A 21,309-nucleotide genomic window follows, 5' to 3' on the forward strand; every position below is an offset into this window, starting at 1 on the left:
GTCTCCTGCATTGGCAGACGGGTTCTTTACCACCAGCACCAGTTGGGAAGCCCAGGAATCACAATACATGGACTGAGAGCAGCCTAGAGTCTTGATTCTATCCAAACTGTTTTATTTTACTGCTTTTGGGTAAGTCATTTGATGCAGAGATATTTGGATTTTTGGTTGGAGGAAGGGGGATGATTGGTGCTCCTAACCCCTAAGTTGTTCAAGGATCAACTGTGTTTTCAAATTACTATTGCAAAACCATGTCTTTATTAACAATAACAGTGTTGAATATGGTAGTCAATCATCTCCAAAAAAACAAGTGCAATGACATTATTTATAGGTCAGCTACATTTCTTTTTAGAATCGAGCACAGTCTAGGTTTATAGGGCATAGTATTACTGACCAAGGAGATCTGGAGGGAAATATTCCACTCAAGGAACAAGGCAGTGTTCAATATGGAATTTATAATAAAAGTACAATACCATGTTAGAATGTTGTTTGAAAGCACCTGTAAGAACTTTGCCTGCAATTCTAGAGAGTGTAAAACTAGTAAAGAAAATGGATATTGCTTTTTAAAAAAATTTTTTTCTAATATCATTTAAGTGTTTTCCCTTTATTTTTAAAATTTAAACACTGTTTCCTGTTTCTTAATGTTGTAACATTTCTTTAGAAAAAGAAAGAGGAATTGAAGCCATTATTTGCACAAATCTTATATATTCTTCAGGTTTGGGAAGAAGCATGCAATATTTCTCCTTAGTATACAGGAAAGAAATGCAGCAAGCTATTCTGGGCCTCCATGTATTTTGAAACTAGAACCATGTGCTCTCATGAAATTTTTTTTGTCCTTTTTTGTAATGGAATGAGCAGAAATTTCAAGCTTACAAACTTCACCACCACTTCCGCCACTCATGAGTTTGTAACCTTGAGCATGTGAGCATATCCTTTCCTCCACAGAGTAGAGACAATAATACCTACCTTAGAGGTTTCACTCAAGATGAGTTGAGAAAATGTATGTTTAACCACTTTGAAGACTTCATAGATGCTGAATCAAAAACACTCATGTTAAGCTTTGTGGAGTGCTCACTCTGAGGTATTCTTCTAAGCATGTATTTATAGCCACTTATTTAATCCTCCAAATAAATTTATGAGGTAGGCACTTTTGTATCTCCGTGTTAATAATGAGGTAAGTGAGACAGAGATGCTATTTCATTTGCTCCGTCATAACTGGGAAGTTGAAGAACTTGAATTTAAAAAGAAGCCCCACTCTAATAAACTGCTCTTAAAATGACTAGCATTTGCCAATTTTATTTTTTCCTTTCCTGTAATAAACATGTATCATTATAGTTGCTTGATATTTAATGATGGGCTCTATCTTTGTCTAGAAGTTGTAAAAGTAGAAGCTGAGTTCTTTGCCAGTTAGAGGGGGAAAATATGTGAGAGTTAGATAAAAAGAACACTCTTTTTATTAAGATGAAGAAACACAGAAGAATAGATTCCATTTTAGAGGTCTATGATCTAGTTCTGTGACTTGAAATTTATGGACCACGGATTCCATGATTATGGGCTTCCCTGGTGGCTCAGATGGTAAAGCATCTGTCCACAATGTGGGACACCCGGGTTTGGTCCCTGAGTTGGGAAAATCCCCTGGAGAAGGAAATTGCAACCCACTCCAGTACTCTTGCCTGGAGAATCCCATGGATGCAGGAGCCTGATAGGCTACAGTCTATGGGGTTGCAAAGAGTTGGACATGACTAAGCAACTTCACTTTCACTTTCATTCCATGAATAAAAATTGTTTGAGCTTGTAATTTTAATATAATTTTAAATAAATTACATATTTTGCAGGCTATTGTGCAAATAAACCTTATAAAATGCACAAAAATAAAGCAGAAATACAAATTTAGCAAAATATATACAAAAGTAAAATTCAAATTATTTCCTTTGTGCATTCTGAAGGACCTTACCCATGAGTAGTTTAGTAGAGAGAATCCCTGTCAGGAGTTGTAAACTGAAGGACCTTAGAAGACAGTATGACCTGCCAGAAGCTTTTAGTCATTAAAAAGTTTTGGACAACCATCTAAACACTCAGCAGTCTCATGTGGAAATTTGAAATTTACTATGGGAAACAGAAATTTATCATGTTCTGGAAAATCAGAAGACTCAGTAACGCTGGTTTACATTCCCATGTTTCTCCAGAAAAACCCTGCACTTTTCCATCTATCACAGCCTTCATGGCCTCTCTTGCCCCTTTAGGCTAATTCATTCTTTCTTTTCTGGTGAGATAGAAAACTGGCCCATCTGCTCACAGGCCACTAACACCTCATTCAATTTCTTTATTTACTGGCAGATTGCAAAGAAAAACAAAAGAATTAAAATGAAATTAATGCAAATGCTTCCAAAGACAGATGTGGTAAAAACTGGTGGCTTATTCTTAGTCTTTATGACATAGTTAAGTCAATCTCTTGTCACTCTACTAAAAATGAATTTCTGTTTTGATGATGGGTTTTTCTACGTAATTCCATAAGACAAATGGCTATTGAAATTTTATGTAGGACACCAACAGCTTAACATCTTAAGTAATTGCAAAAACTTCCATGTTATAATTGAATTGTTCTATACCTAGGATAAATCCAGTGACTTAAACTGTTTGGCATTTGATTCACTCACAGGGTCTCAATTTTAAAGATGTTCTAATGTCATCAGTATGTTAACATCTCAACTTACTTGCTTACAAAGTAAATAACAGAATGGATGTCTTTTCTTAGAGATTTCTCATCTGCAAACTCATGTAGATGAGTTCTAGTACATTAAACAATTATGCTACTTTGATAATGGATAGTGTGGCACAGGTAATTAACTATGAAGTCATTAAGGCTTTTCTGTGCTGTGACAGGTGTGTTTACCTATAACAGATTAATGAACTTGTCAAATATTTCTTTTTCCATCTTTCTATTTCAGATCAACCTTGTGTGGAATTCGACAGAAGATGTTCCAACAGTCTTCTCTCTGGAAATGGTTCGCTTCAGGGATTACCCTTGGTTGTCTCTTCACAGTCTGCTTGGGGCAATATGATGACGGTAAGTGTGCTTTCACTCTGGCCTTTAGCGTTAGCCGGGATTTCTGTGGAAAATGCAGCACATCATAGAAACGGATAATGCTAATTTGTAGTTCATTTTTAAAAGTTGGTGACTCCTTGCAATAATTTAATTAAAATAATTTTACAAAAGTAACATCTGATGCACTTTGTTTCTTAATAAGGATTGCAATATGGTAGAAAATCCAGTGTTCAGCCTCTATTTGAACACTTACATGTTCTCACTAAAATAATGCCTAACTGTTATAAACAACATGAAATTCTATTTGCTAACCATTAGACAAACACAAACAGTAGCCTTGGATAAAATTAGGAATATGAAAAATACCAAAATTCCCTATGAGAAGAGATCTCTGAAGGGGTCAAAGGTGGATGTCATAAGTGATTTTTGCACTTAAATTGGGGGGTTTCATGCCCTCACTATTTTATTTGGAAAGAGTGAAAAAGTGTAAAAAAGACTTGGCATTAGACTTTGAGTCATTCCTTAATAGTAACTCAGTCATTTGATAAAAATACATTAGTCATCAAGCTCTATGGAACCATTTAACATGTTATATCTGCAATGGCCCAAATGTACCTGTCTTAGATATTTCATTATTGACGGTGTCTGTCTTTGAATACTACTTAATGGGAATGTAGATCTCTCTATTTTTCTCAGAAGAAAAATGGATAAATTTTCCCATCCTAGAAGTTCCCTATTCAAGAAAAATGTTTTGTTCTGTTATTATTATTATGCTTATTACTTTTACTAGTCATCTGTTGTTGTCATGTTACCTATTTGCTCTTAGAGACATCAAAGATTGTGATTTTTGTGTGTTTTTTGTGAGCTTTGCTTGGCTAAATTAAATAATCTGATGATAGATAAATGAATTTGACTTTATCCCCCATACAGTGTTCAAATTATATACATATTAAAGCACTCTCGGTCCTCCATAGTTAGAAAATCATGCCTCTAGGGATTTGCAGAATAATTCACAATATCAACTATTTTCATAAAGTCAACAGCCTAATCCCTTGGAAAGTTCAGCTAATTAGCACAGTGTTTACTCCAAGTACATCTGAATTTAATGTCCCTGTCATTGCCATTTATAAGGATTGTGAGTCTCCAGTCTAACAACAAAGTTAAAAGTGTAGTAAGAAATAAATAATGTAATTGCTACTTTAAAGCAAAAATGAAAATCAATGGAACTTAAAAATGCATGACTTTAAAGTAAAATAATACATTTTAATTTATGCCTCAAGAATAGATGGCAAATCAGTGTGTTAATATTTCTTCATGCCATAAGGCATTCTATTTTTATTCATAGTGTTTACACTGAGATGGAAGGACTGTCATTGCTCATATTAGACTTTCACAAACCCTGTACTTTTTAGCAATGTAATTTAGGTTATTGAGGGAAATCATCCCTGGTTTAACCTGTAATGCTATAAATTAGTTTCTTTAATAAGTTCATTTCAGCTCTTGGTCTCTGTAAATGTGCTTGTATTGATAGCCTCCAAAATAAGATCATCAGGTCACCACTGACCATGAAGTAAATTTCTGAAGAAGAGTATAGCTTCACACCTGCCAAGTTAGATTCACAGTAAGGCTGCCCCCTCACTGCCCTCATGGAAAACCTTCCAGCCACACTTAGAAAGCCTTTTTAGTTCTTTCCTCCTGGAGGTAAGTTGCTCAACACCTAGGAAGACTGAAAGGATCAGAACTGTGGCAAAGAAACAAAAATTTTGTGTAGTTTTTTTTATAGAGGTTTCTCAACAGTATGTGCTTTTCAGCATTCCTTCCATACTTGCATCCTCTGATGCCCCCTCAGAAGTAATAACTCATCCCTGTAGGTCACCTACTTCTCTCTGGTCTCCCTCAGTAAGGGACTCTGACATCACTTTTATTTTATTGTTCATGAAAACGGTTTTCACAGCTACTGTTTTTTAAAATCCCTATTAAAGTTTGAGAACATATGATGCAGGAATGAAATCAGAAGTAAACAAAGCATGGCTAACGCACAAAATAACAAACCTGAAATATGTGATATGGATTTCTTGAGCCAGTTTTTCTTATCCAAATGCTTGAGAATGCAGGTATGGGTTAGACTTAAGGAAAATGTAGTGATAATCCTAATTATGACAGAAATGTGTGAAAAAAAGTTTAAGAGGTTTACTGGTTGGATTTACTGGTTAGAGTAGACTATCTGATAGTTGACACCTTACTTCTATACATAGTTAGGATCTAAGATAGAGAAATATGAAGGTGGAAAAATTTTAAATACCCTAAGGCTATTATAGTATAGCAGTTTATATTTTTCTTATGTTAAAGAATAGAATTCTCCTGGACTTTCAAATAAAAGGTTTCCTGTGTTTATTCTGTTTATTTCCTTACTTAGGCATATGGAAGTTGGAAGGAAAAAAATACTGTTTATTCAAGAAATATTTTATCATGAAATGGAATATTCTAGTATTATCCACATGTGTGAATCAGCTTCTAAGAAAAGTTTACTGCATAATAGTTGTTTTCAAAATTTTCTTACTTAAGAAATTGGGCAAATTTTTGAGTCATTCAATGTTTCTCGAAGTGTTAGGTTAAGTTTTTAGATTCAATAATAAAATTTGCAGATGACCTATTTGTAATGAAGATTCCATTTGTTTGATAACTGCAGATTTAAGAAAGAATAAATACATAATTGAGATTGATAGTATTAAATTAAATTTTAAAAGTTAGAATTTAGCTAGCCAGTAGAATATTGGAAAAAATAATTGATTTATAGTTTTAGTAGCCAATCTAGCCCAATATGAAAGTATTAGGATTGATATTTTAGCATACAGTTTAATTCATTATCAGTCCTGACAGTTTTATTGAAATGGGAACATGTGCTGTGATCCCAAATCGAATGTGGGGAGCCTGCACAGGAGATGCCATTGGAAGCAGAGGAGGCAAGGCTATCTGCTAAATTATGTATTATGTGGGATAAAAGATATTAAGACCATATTCCTTATCCTACCATATTATTCACAATGAGGTAAAAAACCAAGTTGTCCATGGGATTTGTGTTTTTTATTTTGTTTTGATTTTGAATGAATTAGTGAATTATGAAAGAGAGGGAAAGAAGTGAAGGAAGGAAGGAAAATGGCATATAAGGGGTAAGTTTTGTTTTCATTTTTTATTACTTACTTTACATTTTCAGATTGTCCATATTGACTAGGTAATACTACCATGATCAGATAGGAAAAGTATTTCTTTACAAACAACCATATATCAAAGCATTATAACTAACTTTGAATCAAAGTGTAGGAGTGTTAGAGAAGCTATAAAATAATATATGTGCCAATAAGTGTGTGAGTGTGTATGTGTGTGTGTGAGAGAGAGAGAGAGTTAGAAAGAGATTACCTAAGTGTGTGCAGACCATGAAAGTCAACATAAGTTGTTTTTTTTTTTTTTTTTTTTTTTTAAGGAAAGTGTTCTCCCTGATTGCTCAGGCTTTCAGCCTGGAAGCCAAAAATCTTCCATCCTGCCCTTGAACTATTATGTAACTTAGCATATATCTATGATGTGAATGAAATCCTTATATACTGCACAACCAGAGCAACTATCTGAAGAGATGCTGTTTACAATCTCAAAAAGTCATATATTAATACTTCCTAAGGCTATTTTCTTATTAAGAATAACTCTCTGAAACTCACTTTCATGTAGTTTAATACACTATCTGACATATCACCAGTGTTCACTAAAATATTTTTTATATTTATTTATATTGTTACTTCCAATTATGTATAAATAATTGTTTCTTTTTATATGTTTATATACATATATATATATATATATTTTAAAATAAGTACTTTGTGCTCCTGTGCACAATTTATATATACTTCCCTTATATCTGTTCATATTTACTGAACACCTTGAAGACTCCCTTGGTGGTTCAGATGGTAAAGAACGTGCCTGCAATGCAGGAGACACAAGTTCAATCCCTGGGTTGGAAAGATCCCCTGGAAAAGGGAATGGCAACTCACTCCAGTATTCTTGCCTGGAAAATTCCATGGACAGAGGAGCCTGGCAGGCTGTAGCCCATGGAGTTGTAAAGAGTTGGGCATGATTGAGCAACTAACACTTTCACTTCTCTGAAGATTTAACTTTGTTAAATTGCACTTCATTTTATTGTTATTGTTTTGGCTGTATTGGGTCTTCACTGTGGCATGAGCACTCTTCACTGTGGTTCATGGACTTCTCTGGTTGCAGAGCACTGACTCTAGAGTGTGCAGGTTCAGAGGTTGCAGCACACGGGTTTAGTTGCCCCATGGTATGTGGGATCTTAGTTTTCTAACCAGGGATAGAACTCACTTTGCCTGCATTGAAAGGTGGATCCTTAACCACTGGACCAACTGGGAAGTCCCCATTTTATTTTTCTAAGTATTAATGACTATATTCTTTCCTTGGAGGGCTTATTAATTTAAATGAACCCTGAAATGAAAATTGAGGAACATTTCCAGGTATATTGTTATGCTTGTTAGGTAATCCATTTATCCATGGAAAGTCAGTGATGAGATAGATATGTCACCATTAAAGGTATGCTGCTGCTGCTGCTGCTAAGTCGCTTCAGTTGTGTCCGACTCTGTGTGACCCCATAGACGGCAGCCCACCAGGCTCCCCCGTCCCTGGGATTCTCCAGGCAAGAGCCACTGGAGTGGATTACCATTTCCTTCTCCAATGCATGAAAGTGAAAAGTAAAAGTGAAGTCGCTCAGTCGTGTCCGACTCTTAGCGACCCCATGGACTGCAGGCCACCAGGCTCCTCCCTCCATGGGATTTTCCAGGCAAGAGTACTGGAGTGGGGTGCCATCGCCTTCTCTGATTAAAGGTATAGACGTATTTTAATGTCTGAGACTAAAATCTTCTAAGATCTGACATTTGAGCCTGGAAACTTCATTTTTATCAAGTATGTCTAGAGGTCAAAAAGTAGAGTGACAATGGTTTATACTAATACACTTATAATGACATACAAATTGCAATGCTAATAATAGCATTATAAGGAAAATAAAACCGCCCAAAGAGCTGAAACATTTATGTTTCTTAGACTGATGTTTCCCCCCTTTAGATACCTTAAGAAAAACTGGCTACATAAACTTAACACTTCTGCAAGAAGAATTAAAAAATCTTAATTGTTCATGTTTCCAGACTATTACAGACTATCACATAGGGCACCATTATAGCAACATCCTTGCCTCATGGACTGTACTGGTCTATTTGTGGGATACACATGGTCCCCCTAGTATTATTCTGGGAATGTTTATAAATTTTATTTTTTTTTCAGTTTGCTATTTAAAAGTTTAGTTCAGGTCATCTTCCTCTAGTTAACATTATATTTCTCTGAACATCAGTTCAGTTTAGTTGCTCAGTCATGTCCGACTCTGCAACCCCATGGACTGCAGCACTCCAGGCTTCCCTGTCCATCACCAACTCCCAGAGCCTACTCAAATTCATGTCTATCACATCAGTGATGCCATCCAACCATCTCATCCTCTGTTGTCCTCTTCTCCTCTCACCTTCAATCTTTCCCAGCATCAGGGTCTTTTCCAATGAGTTGGCTCTTCGCATTAGGTGGCCAAAGTGTTGAGTTTCAGCTTCCAATGAATATCAGGACTGATTTTATTTCTCTGAACATATTACAATGCAATAATTTCTTTTGAATCTGTTTCAATTATAATTAAAGATGATTAATGGAGACTATACCTAAGTAATTTTCAATGAACTTGATTGTCTCTGAAACATCTTTCATTTAAATATTATTTCTTAAGGCAGCACACATCGAGAGAAATTGAACAATATACATGCACACACTCATACATAATAGATAACACATTTTGAAACCACACATAGCATATATTTTATGCAAATTTTAATCTTAATATAATAAAGGCATATTTTCTTATCTACCCCTTTCACTTTTTCCATCTTACAGAGTGTATTTTTATTCAGAGATGTTAAATTCAACTTTTCAGAGTAATTTTGTTGTTTTTTCTACAGGCTGAGTTTTTAAATTCTGAGTGTTTGTCATTTTTTCTTGAAGCTTTATAAACTTTTGGAGAGATATATATATATATATGTATATATATATATATATATGCCATCTAAATTATGTTATTATGGGATATTTAGATTAATATGCCAAGAAACAGCACTTTCAGTGCTTTGCTGTGGTTGTCAGTCACTGAGTCATCTCCGACTCTTTTTGACCCTATGGACTGCAGCGCACCAGGCTTCCTTGTCCTTCACCATCTCCTGGAACCTGTTCAAACTCATGTCCATGGAATCAGCGATGCCATCCAACCATCTCATCCTCTGTCGTCCCCTTCTCCTCCTGCCTTCAAAATTTCCCAGCTCAAGGTCTTTTCCAATGAGTTGGCCTCTTTGCATCAATTGGCCAAAATATTGGAACTTCAGCTTCAGTCTTTCCAATGAATATTCAGGACTGATTTCCTTTAGAATTGACTGGTTTGATCTCCTTGCAGTCCAAGGATTCTGAAGAGTCTTCTCCAACACCACAGTTCAAAAGCATCAATTCTTCGACACTCAGCCTTCTTTAAGGTACAACTCTCACACCTGTACTTACTCCAGTAAAATTTTCTAAATTTCATTTCCAGATAAAAGCTTGTCTGTGTCTTCTGCTTTAGTTTGTACCCACACTTGGATTTCTTATTTCCTCTTTTTTGAAGGTGAGCAATCTTGTAGATCCTGTACCTCCAAATTGGATTTTGTTTTAGGGCAGAGGTTTGAAAAGGCATATATCTTTTCTTGTTTCAGCAACAATTTCTCAGTAAGCAAGTTCAAAAATGTTAACTTTGTAACTTCTCTATACTCTGACCCTTTGCCTAGAAGGATTGCTTCAGTAGTTTCTCTGAACACTAGTAATAGACTTGATTAAAGCCCATCTGTACATACTGGGAGCCAGAGAGCTAAAGAGTCCAAAAAGTAAATACACAAATAAACTCTGAGAAACATAAGAACAATTAGTGTACTTTTTTCTCTGTGCTCATACATACACACACCCACACCCCAAAAATGTTATTTCCAAGGTAACTTAGAATTGCTGCTGCTGCTGCTGCTAAGTCACGTCAGTCATGTCTGAATCTGTGTGACCCCATGGACAGCAGCCTTCCAGCCTTCTCCGTCCATGGGATTGTCCAGGCAAGGGTACTGGAGTGGGGTGCCATTGCCTTCTCCATAGAATAGCTAAGTACTGATATTTCAGATACTTTCATTTGTCCTGTTGAGAAAGGGAAAGAAGTAGGTCTAATTCACTATATAAGTAATACAATACAATTAGCGATCACCAGTAGGGTAGATGGTTCCCTCTCTAGTTCTAACAACCTTAAAAACATGAACCCATTGAAACATAAAATACTCACATCCAAATTGTGTGAGAAGGTAGAATCCATTTTAACTGTTCTTAATAAAAATCGAAATTGAGCAGAAGTGTAATTATAATCTTGCTTGGCTCTGATACAACTCATAATAGAGTGGCTTTTCTTAGTTGGATCTTTTCCCATCAAATCTCCGTACTTGTTACCATGACTTCTGCACCATATCCCTTAAGCTCTGCAATTTGGGTTTTCTCACATCTCTACTGAAAGTGCATTCTCTAAAGTCTCCAATGACTACTTTCTTGGACAAATCCTATAATTTTGTAGCATTTCAGCAAACAACATTATTGATCTACTTTTCTTGTAACTTTCTTTTCCTCAGTGATTCTTAGAACTGACTCTTTCTGATTGTCTATATATCAGACATGATCTTCCTGGTGAATATTCTACCTTTCTCTAGTCATGATTTTGAAATTGCCCCACTTTTGTTTGTATTTCCATAAAGAGTCATATTTTATAATGAGCCAGTTTGAATATTTTCTAACAATTATAAAGGTCCTCTCCTTGGTCATGTTCTGCTTTCTCTATCTTCCCTTTCACAGTACTTTCAAATTATTACATGTCCACTCTACATATTCTTTTTCTCTAGACCACATTTTCACTTCTGTATAGAACATTTATTTAGTTTGCATTTTATTGAATATCAACTCCATGAAAGATATTAGGGAAACAAAAATGAGGCAGTTATTTCATTCAAGAATAATAATGAGGTATATAGTCAATATGATGATTTATATAATCATAGGTGCATATAGTGTGTGTGTGTTTTTGGGAGAATACAAATGCAAAATCTGCTGAAGATTTTGGGGTGAAGTACTCAGAAAATGTTTGCAGGATACATTTTTATTTTTCAAGGTAAAGAATTGGAAATTTTGGAAACCCTGAACAATCCTGAATACTGGTGCTCTGATTTAAGATGCATACATCTTAGAATTGAGGATTGTAAATCTAATACAGTTATGTAAAGTTTAAAAATAAAATAAAATTAAAAAAAAAAAAAAAAAAAAAAAGAAAGAAAGAATTAACCCAACTAAAAAAAAAAAAAAAAAAAAGAATTGAGGATTGTATATGTTGTTTTATGACCTGTTCAGAGAATATTTTGCTCAATTCTAATTACACCTTGAAACCAAATTGCTCATTACTCCTTCATGTTGTTACTAATCATATTAAGTGAGGAAAGGTTGGTTAAAGGGTGCAAACATTTAGTTATAAGATGGATAAGTTTGGTGAACCTAATGTACAACATGGTGTCTATAGTTAATAATACTGTAGTTTTATATACTGCAAACTTGCTACCAGAATGGATTTTAAGTATTCTTACCACACTAAAAAAAAGGAACTATGTGAGGTGATGGTTGTGTTAGGTTATGTTAATTAACTTGGTTCTGGAAATCATTCATTTTACAGTGTATCAGTATCCAGCCATATATTATGCACTTTAAAAATATACAGTTTTGTTTGTCAATCACACCTCAAGGAAACTGGTGTAACTAATGTCCATCTCCCCCTTTATATTAAGGCAAATAATGCTTGTTTCTATGTTTAGAGTATACATTTCTGAACACAGAAAGTCTCATTTGCTTTTTGTTTCCCTCAGTACCTGGCAGAACGACCCAGTTAGTGATTATTTAAATTAGTATGCCTTCCATAAAGAAAAAAATAGAACTGAGAGATGAAGTGTCTTTTAATAATATAGGAGCAAGTAGGTAACCTTTATGATAGTACTTGGAGTTCAAACGGTAATTCAAAGACACATTTAGTGAGGGTTTGATTTCTTTGACACTGTTCAATATTGACATAGGAACCAAAGCAGTCCATAATTATCTCTGCTATGGAGATATTACACATAGCATCCTTTTTAGGATTCGATAGGAAAACAGAGTTTAGGTAAATTATATAATTTTTTAAATTTTAATTGGAGGATAATTACAATATTGTATTGGTTTTGCCATACATCAACATGAATCCGCCACGGGTATACATGTGTTCCCAATCCTGAACCCCCTCCCTCCTCCTTCCCCGTACCATCCTTCTGGGTCATCCCAGTGCACCAGCCCCAAGCATCCTGTATTTTTATGCCTTGAGGGTGCATCATTTAGAAAAGTCTTTGTGTAAAACTCAAAGTGAATCTATCCTTTCTTCAGTGTGTTTTCTTTTTCTGATTATTAGCAGTTGTTCTGGGCATTTTGTTCATAATGTTAGTGGATCACACTATGCCAGTTATTTCTGACATCAGCCTCTTAGTTCCAGATACCAATCTTTACCTGCTCTTATAAGATCCAATACTGGCCCTCAGGGCTGCTCAATCAGCCTGCTCGGTGATGACTGTTCAGCCACTCTGAGTTTATTAAGTGTCTTAATTGAGTAGTTGGAATATCGATGACAGCTGTTCAGGCTTCTTAGATCATGTGTGAAAAGGAGAAAACTGGCTCAATCATCAATATTTTGTATGGTTATATCCAGAATTTGGCCATGGCCACAGCTGGTCTGTTGAATGCATATAATGCAATTCTGCTGGTATCCTCATAGAGGAAAAGCTATAGCATTTTAATGTAACATGAATAATATATTATGCTGATTTTTTAATTCATTCATTCTTCAGGTATAGCAAGCATATGTAATGTCTACTGTGCACATATAAACTTTCTAACAATTATAGCTAATATTTATTGGATGATTTCTATGTGACAAACAGCTTACACATAATACACACCCTACTCACATTGGGATACATTTATATTTGATACATATGATGTATGTTCATGTGTAATGCACATGCTATGTCACTACAATTCAGTTATAGAAGATTATATAGTTTTATACAAATGCTTTTAAATGGCTACTAGATGTCAACCCTTGTTCTACGAACTGCAGATATGTGTGTGCTTAGTCGTTTAGATGTCCAACTCTTTGTGACCCCATGAACTGGAGACTGCCAGGCTCCTCTGCCCGTGGGATTATCCAAGCAAGAATACTGGAGTGGGTTGCCATGACCTCCTCAAAGGGATCTTCCCAACCCAAGGATCAAACCTCTATCTCCTGCGGCTCCTGCATTACAGGAAGATTCTTTACCACTGAGCCCCCAAGGAAGCCCCGATATAGCAAACAGCAAAATAGACCAAAAAAAAAAAAAATCCTTATTTTTCTGAGGTTTGCTTGATATTTGAAGGAGACAGAAAATAATCCAACCACTAAGAAAGTTATGTAGTATATTAGTATATGAAAGAGGTTATGTCAAAAAAAACATAAGCAGGGAAAGGGATATTTTGGGGAACATAATTTTAAATAGGAAAGTGTGGGAAGAACTTACTAAGAAGTACTCTTGGTGTAAATTTCAGAGAGGATTATGGGAAAATTCTGGAGATTCCTAGAAGAGCATTGAAGACAGAGATCACAATGAGTGAAAGGGAATTGAGATGGGGACATGCCTATTCTGTTTGTAGAACACAATTGCAAACAAACTGTGGTGGGTGAAATGTGGGGCAGAGTGAGGTAAAGGGGAAAGAGATAAGATCAGAAAGTTGACTTGGGTGAAGGCAAATTGCCCAGGCCTTGCACGCAGTGGGGGACATTGTCTTTTTCTCTCAGTGAGACGGAAAGCTACTGGAATGTTTCAAGCAGAGGAGTGAAATGATCTCACACAAGTTTTAACAAAATTGCTTTGACGCTTGTATTGAGAATCATTAGTTAAGATCAAGGTGACCAGTTAGAAATGTATTAACAATATTCCAGGCAGAAAAAATAGATAGCTTAGACCAGGTTTTCATGACAGAAGTGGTAAAAATGGTTGACTGTCAATGCATTTTTGAGGTACATCAATAGAGTTTGCTGGTGTGTTGGATACAGAGAAAACAAAAAAGATAGCATTTAAGTATATTTGATACTAGTATATTTGGTCTAAGCATCAGGAGAGTCTGAATGATCAACGTGGTCAACGATCATCAAAGGAACAAATGCCGCTAGAAATGAACCATAAACACAGTGATCATATAGTCTAGGAAGATGAGAAAGAATCAAAAAGAACATTAATATGTGGAGATAATTAATGAGAGGAAAACTAGAAGAGAGTGGTTTACTAAAAGTCATAGGAAGAAGACATCTAAAGGAGAAAGTGATCAGCTGTGTCAAGTGTGATCAAGTAAGCTGAAATGTGAGAACTGAATATTGAATTAACAACATGGCACTCATTTGTGGCATTGAGAGGGGTGGTTTGAGGTAATGTTGAGAATGAAAATTTGCAGTGGTTTCGAGAGAAAGTGGAGGAAGAGGAAATGCAGGGTATTTGAAAATATAAAAAAGTTTTTTTTTTTCTTTTTTCCTTTCTTTTTTTAAATCTTTCTTTTCTTTGTAATATGGTGGCAATACTAATAGGGAAAGAAGAGTAAGCTTAAGAATGCACACCCCACTTCAAGTCCTAGTGATGTAAGGATATAATAAAGCAACCACCATCCCGGTGAGGCACTGAGAGAGCTACAGAAAAATAGCATCATCTTGGAATAGCCAGATTTCTAGTAGAACAAGAAGAAAGGAATGTTCAGCAAAATATATATTATTTACTCTATCTCATGTTCAGTAAAACACCATAAGATAAATTCTATTGTTGTTCCCATTTTCCAGTTGAGGAAACTGAAGCTTTAAAGATATCAAGCTATCTCACTTAAAGTCACACAGCTCCTACATCTAAGAGTCATAATCCTAGCTTAGGCAGCCTGGCGTTTACAGCCTGAGTATAAAGTGCTACAGGACCCATGCAAGTATAATAATATGAACACCAATCCATGGAACCTTAAGAGAATGATGGAAATTATTATCAACTTCTACTATATGTATATGTTCTTTTATTTTATATATACTTATTAGCATATACCAGTTTTGTGCTACATTTGGGGTTGAAAATATGAATGAGATATATTTCTTGACCTCATGTATGTTAATGCCTACATTATAAGAAACCTCAGCAAAAGGGATTACACATATAAATCAATATACTGTATATTGATTGTGAGAGCCTGAGTTAAAAAGATGACATTTATGGTGCCTGCCTAGAGGTATGCTACAGTCTGTATCAGATGTAGTTAGTGAAAGAAAGACATAGGATGAGACACTTTTGAGCTACATGGAAAATGGATAAGGAGTTACTTTAGATTTAAATCTGATACATATAAATTCATATGTGCAGTCAAAGCAAAGGGAAACATGAGAGGATTAATGACGAAGCACTGGTATGTGGGATATGAAAGATCATCTATGGCACAGTAGTTAAAGCTTGAGCTTTGGAATCAAATAGACTTTGTTCAAATCCTGGCAAAATCAATATGTGATTTTTTATAAATTATATAATCTCTCTATGACTTAGATTTCCATCTGTTAAACAGGATAAGAGCAACTCTGATTTGATTGTTGTTAGGATTAACTGATGGCATGTATGTAAGTTGTTTAGCATGTTTTCTAGCATATGCTGCTGCTGCTAAGTCTCTTCGGTCGTGTCCGACTCTGTGCGACCCCATAGACATCAGCCCACCAGGCTCCGCCATCCCTGGGATTCTCCAGGCAAGAACACTGGAGTGAGTTGCCATTTCCTTCTCCAATTCATGAAAGTGGAAAGTGAAAGTGAAGTCGCTCAATCGTGTCTGACTCTTAGTGACCCCATAGACGGCAGCCCACCAGGCTCCCCTGTCCCTGGGATTCTCCAGGCAAGAACACTGCAGTGGGTTGCCGTTTCCTTCTCCATTCTAGCATATAGGAAATGATAAAAATATATTTTGGGTATATTATAATAAGTACTACTATTTTCAAATTAAATAGACAAGATAAACAATGTTACATTATCATTAATCAATATTTCTTTTGGTTTCTTTTATCTGAAAACATTTACGCAAACACACAGGCCACACATATAATCACATACTATATTAAATCAACAATTTCTTAGAACAATCACTATGCTTTCTACATACATATTTCTGCATACTACAATTCTTTGAATGATTTTCAGCCCATCTATCCTGTGAAATTTTTGGCTGCATTTATTAAAGTGTCAGGCATAGAATTTATACCATTTCATTATTTTAGTAATTTTATTTATTTATTCATTTATTTTTGGCTGCGCTGGGTCTTCATTGCTGCACAAGGGCTTTCTCTAGTTGCGGGCAAGGACTAATCTTCACTGAAGTGCACAGGATTCTCAGTGAAGTGGCCTCTCCTATTGTAGGGAAGGGCTCTGGGGAGTGAGGTTTCAGTAACTGCAGTTCATGGGCTCAGTAGTTGTGGCTCCTGGGATCTAGAGCACAGGCTCTGTAGCAGCGGTGCATGGGCTTAGTTGCTTTGCAGCACGTGGAATCTTCAGGATCAGGGACCCTAATGCATGACTCTGCATTGGTAGGTGGATTCTTCACCACTGAGCAACCGGGGAAGCCCCAACTTTTCCATTTTTTTTTCCTATCTTTTATTTACCTCCTTAAATTTTTTCTTAATTTTTATTAGTTTCATTTTTAAAAAAGAAGCTTCCTTTAGCTCCTTCTTATTTATCTTTCTTCACTCATATCTGAATACTTCTCAATTACTTTATTCTTCTCATTTTTTAAATATGTTTCACTCAACTCCGTCTTACATTCTAATTGTACCTCTCTCCTGTTTCTTTGTCTAGTATTCTCTCTGTCTCAACTTTTGTTATCTTTCTGCCTCACTTTAGCTAATTTAAGTTCTAGAAAGCCCAGTAAGCATTTCCTTGGCTATAGGTACTTCATATTTCTAACTGCTAGGTCTACTTTTAGAAAATAATCTTAGCTGAACTTTTAGCCTCTTTGGTTACAGAAAGAATTGGATAGTATTTTAGACCAAAGGAAAAAAAAATTTCCAGCATGTATTTTCATTCTCATAATATAAAAATTACCAGAATGCACACACATATTTTAAAACCTCTAAAGCTTCTGTCTATTACCAGATGAGGAACACTTTAAAGGAGATGCCATCCAATTTCCTTCCCAGTGATACTGAACTTGGGAAAAAATTCAATTTATGCTCTAAATTTCCAAGATTTAAATCAAACTAAGATATTTGTCAAATATAATATATTCAATATTAATTTCATGGGCATTCATTTGACAATACAAAGTGAGATATATTCCCAGAAAAAGAAAACTAGAAGGAATATTGTCCAATGAATTACTGACACTGGACCCAAGCCAGTGTAAGCAATGTGTGTTTATCACTGAGAGCTCCCTGGATCCATTGAACCCAATAGTCCTTTTATCCAGCCCATTTAAATGTGTTTTTTGAAAGCAGGTCCCCAAAAGTGTGACATTTGAAAGCATTTGTAATGTGTTGGTTTTTGTTGTTCAGCCACTCAGTTGTGTTCGGCTCTTTGCAACCCCATGGCCTGCAGCACGTCAGGCTTCCCTGTCCTTCAGCATCTCCCAGTTTGCCCGAGTTCACGTTCATTGCATGAGTGACTCTGTCCACCCATCTCATCCTCTGACACCCTCTTCTCCTTCTGCTCTCCATCTTTCCCAGCATCAGGGACTTTTCCAATAAGTCATCTGTTTGAATCAGATGACCAAAATACTGGAGTTTCAGCATCAGTCTGTCCAGTGACTGTTCAGGATTGATTTCCTTTAAGATTGTATTTGTTTGATCTGCTTGCTGTACAAGGGACTTTCAGGAGTCTTCATTTGATACATAAAACTAACTGCTTCATTCCATAGCATGAACCAAAATTACACAGAGGCTAATTTATTAGGTTGGCCAAAAAGTACGTTTGGGTTTTTTGTAACATCTTAAAGAAATCTGAATGAACTTTTTGGGAAATCCAATACATTCTAAAAACAGTAAGAAAATCAGCTTCTATTTATTAGGAAAAAAATTCAATGCAATGCCTATGCTAAAGTTAAAAGTTAGATTATGCCAATATCCTTACAAAAGAACGCTCTAATTCTAGATTTTCTACTAACCCTTTCTCATTACTGGAGAAGATAAATTGTAGTAACAACTGGTCAATAATGAAATTGCTAATAATGAATAGAAACCTATGAGAAAGCCCTTTGAAAACAGATAAAATTCAATCACATTCCCCCAGAGATATGTCAACTAGTAGTACTCCTTCTTGACCTTGAACAAACACATTGTGATATGAAATGCTGCAATTTAAGACTGCTGATGTGTTTTTCTAGAGTAAACAAACAATAGATATTATTTTAATCAACAACTTAGAATATAAAAATAATACATTTTGAAAATAACTGAATCTCATTCAGAATTATATGGTTTTGTGATTCTTATACCCGTATTTCAAATGCAATTTCTTTTTTGGATCTATACCAAATTGCAAATATATATTGCTCTAGTGAAGAACACAAGTATGTATTTTAAAAAATGTGACACACTTTCATTAAAGATGTATAGGAGCAAGTAGATTTCAAAAGTATGTACAAAGGCAAAATGATAGTCTAACCTCAGAGAATCTCAAAAGAGACTCTCCTCTCATAACCCTTATGCATGCTAAATTTGGCAGCATATGTACTTGAATATATTGTACTAATCAACTGAATTATACTAAGTATATTAATCGATTGAATTCTATTGGAAAACTGCACTAGAAAAAAATAAAATATCCTCACTGGGACTTCTAAAATGCATTTCTTAAGAATTTTGTGAACATTCTTTCAGATTTGAGATTCAAAATCACTTGGAACAGGTTTAATATAAAGAGTTATTTGAAGAGGTGCTTCTAAAATAAATGAAAAAATGTATGTCAGAATAGGTTTATCAAATTTTATCACCTCATTCTTATTCTCCACATTGGAAAGTTACAACAGACACTTATTAAAAAAAAAAAAAACAACTTGGGTCAAAGTCACTTTAGTAAAGACTAATGTGTGCTCAGTCTCTCAGTCCTGTCCAATTTTTTGTAACCCTTTGGGCCAGAGTCCACCAGGCTCCTCTATCCAGGATTTTTTCAAGCAAGAATGCTGGAGTGGGTTGCCATTCCTTTCTCCAGGTGATGTTCCTGACCCAGGGATCAAACCCGTGTCTCTTGTGTTTCCTGTATTGCAGGCAAATTCTTTACCCAATGAGCCAAGGGAGAAGCGCCAGTAAAGACTAATATTTTTATATCAAATGCATTAGGGACATTTATTTTCTTTGGATTTTGCTGTAAAATGTAAGGCAATAAAAGCAATGTAAAATGAACTGTCACCTCTAAACTGACCCATTATGGTTATTCTGGTTTATAATTTAATTGTAATTGCTTTAATCAGTCAGAGACACTGATTTTTTCTATAAATTACTGTACCTCTGCTAATGAATTAATTTTTCTATAATTCTATAATGGATATCTGTAATGCATATGTAATATGTTTGAGTTACTAATTGCTTTAGTCATTATTCATTCATCCATTTATTTACTCAATACACTTCAATACTCTAAGCCAGGGACTATGAACAATGTTGAGGTCAGGGGATTATTCCAAATGGAGGGAGCAGATAAAGTCTCCATGATGAGAAGTATATATCAAGCATGACCAAGAGTCTGCATAAAGGCCAGCGTAAATCAAATGCTAATGAAACTGAGAAGATGTGTAGGGAACAAGGTTTACTGGCATGGATAATAATTTTACTCATAATTATAAGTGAATCCATTGGAGTTCTAAAAGTAGAGACAAGAGAAGGAGAAAGTTGTGATGATACGATCCCATTTATTCTAAAACAGATATTAGCTATAGTGAGGAGAATGGATTTATGTAAGGACTGATGGAAAAAGATAACATTATAGACAAGATAAATACCTAAGGCATAGTACAAGCAAGAGGTGATGGTAGTTTAAGTGAGGGGTGGTTAGAAAATGAAATTGGATCTAGAGACTAGTGGAAAGATTTTTTTTAAGGAAATTTTATGTACATATACACATTTCCTCCTCCAGGGGATCTTCCCAACCCAGGGGCTGAACTCATGTCTTTTGTCTCTTTTGCATTGGCAGGTGGGTTTTGTGCCACTAGCGCCACCTAGGTAACCCATATGTACACATACATGTATTGTTATAGCCACGCGTTCCAGGAAACAAACTCACTCAGAAGGACAACGCAGATAGTGGAGCATAGTTTATTACACCGGCGGGCCCAAGGCAGAGTCTCATCTTAGCCAAGGACCCCGACCAGCATTTGTGAAAATCTTTTATACCCCATGTGTACGTGTCTGAACCCACCACCCCAATTTCCTTGAGACTTACATAAAACAAAGGAAGGGTAAATACAATCACAATAACCCCATCATTCATGTGTTATGTGTTCAAACAGTTAATAATCAATAAGCATGCTGTTACATTCCAAGAGATACAGAAAGAATTTATGACCTGTCCGGAGGCAGGGATGATTAGAGTATGTTTTATCTTAGGCAATGAGTAACCTGGATGTGATCTTCAAGATTCCCCTGTCCAGAGGGGGTCTTATCCTTCTATCGTAGTTTCCATAGGCACTAAGCACAGAGTTCAGAGTCCATTGGAGAGGTGGCCAAGCATGATCAGCATGAACAAGCCTAAGATGGAATGCACTTCTGTCTGTTTCCTCCTTCAATATGTATAATGCATGATTTATTTGGAAATCAGCAAGGAATGCAGTAAAAGTAGGCAAAGATGGAGCTAAATGGTTACAAAGTAAGACCTTAGTAAGAGCTTAGCTGAGATAGAAAAGAGCATAATTTTAGGGGAGATCGTGAATTTAGATGTAGGCAGATTGAGTTTGAAATAGTAAGTAGTTTGTTCAGAATGATGTGAAATTTTTGCAACAATAATATTAAGGAATCAATGTTTTGCCCTGATTTTCTGATA

The 21,309-nt window shown here is 35.5% G+C and overlaps 1 protein-coding gene across 1 annotated transcript in view; it reads left to right on the top strand.

The window, feature by feature from the left end:
• The window catches only part of PCDH15 (protocadherin related 15), a 1,798,632-nt gene that overhangs the window by 890,433 nt on the left and 886,890 nt on the right, over positions 1–21,309 (top strand). The window contains exon 5 of the mRNA XM_045164127.1: positions 2,946–3,064. Coding sequence (XP_045020062.1) covers positions 2,974–3,064 — 91 coding nt within the window. The 5' untranslated portion in view covers positions 2,946–2,973. The remainder of the gene's footprint in view (positions 1–2,945; positions 3,065–21,309) is intronic.

The sequence above is a fragment of the Bubalus bubalis genome, chromosome 23, assembly GCF_019923935.1.
Source record: "Bubalus bubalis isolate 160015118507 breed Murrah chromosome 23, NDDB_SH_1, whole genome shotgun sequence".
Classification (NCBI taxonomy): Eukaryota; Metazoa; Chordata; class Mammalia; order Artiodactyla; family Bovidae; genus Bubalus; species Bubalus bubalis.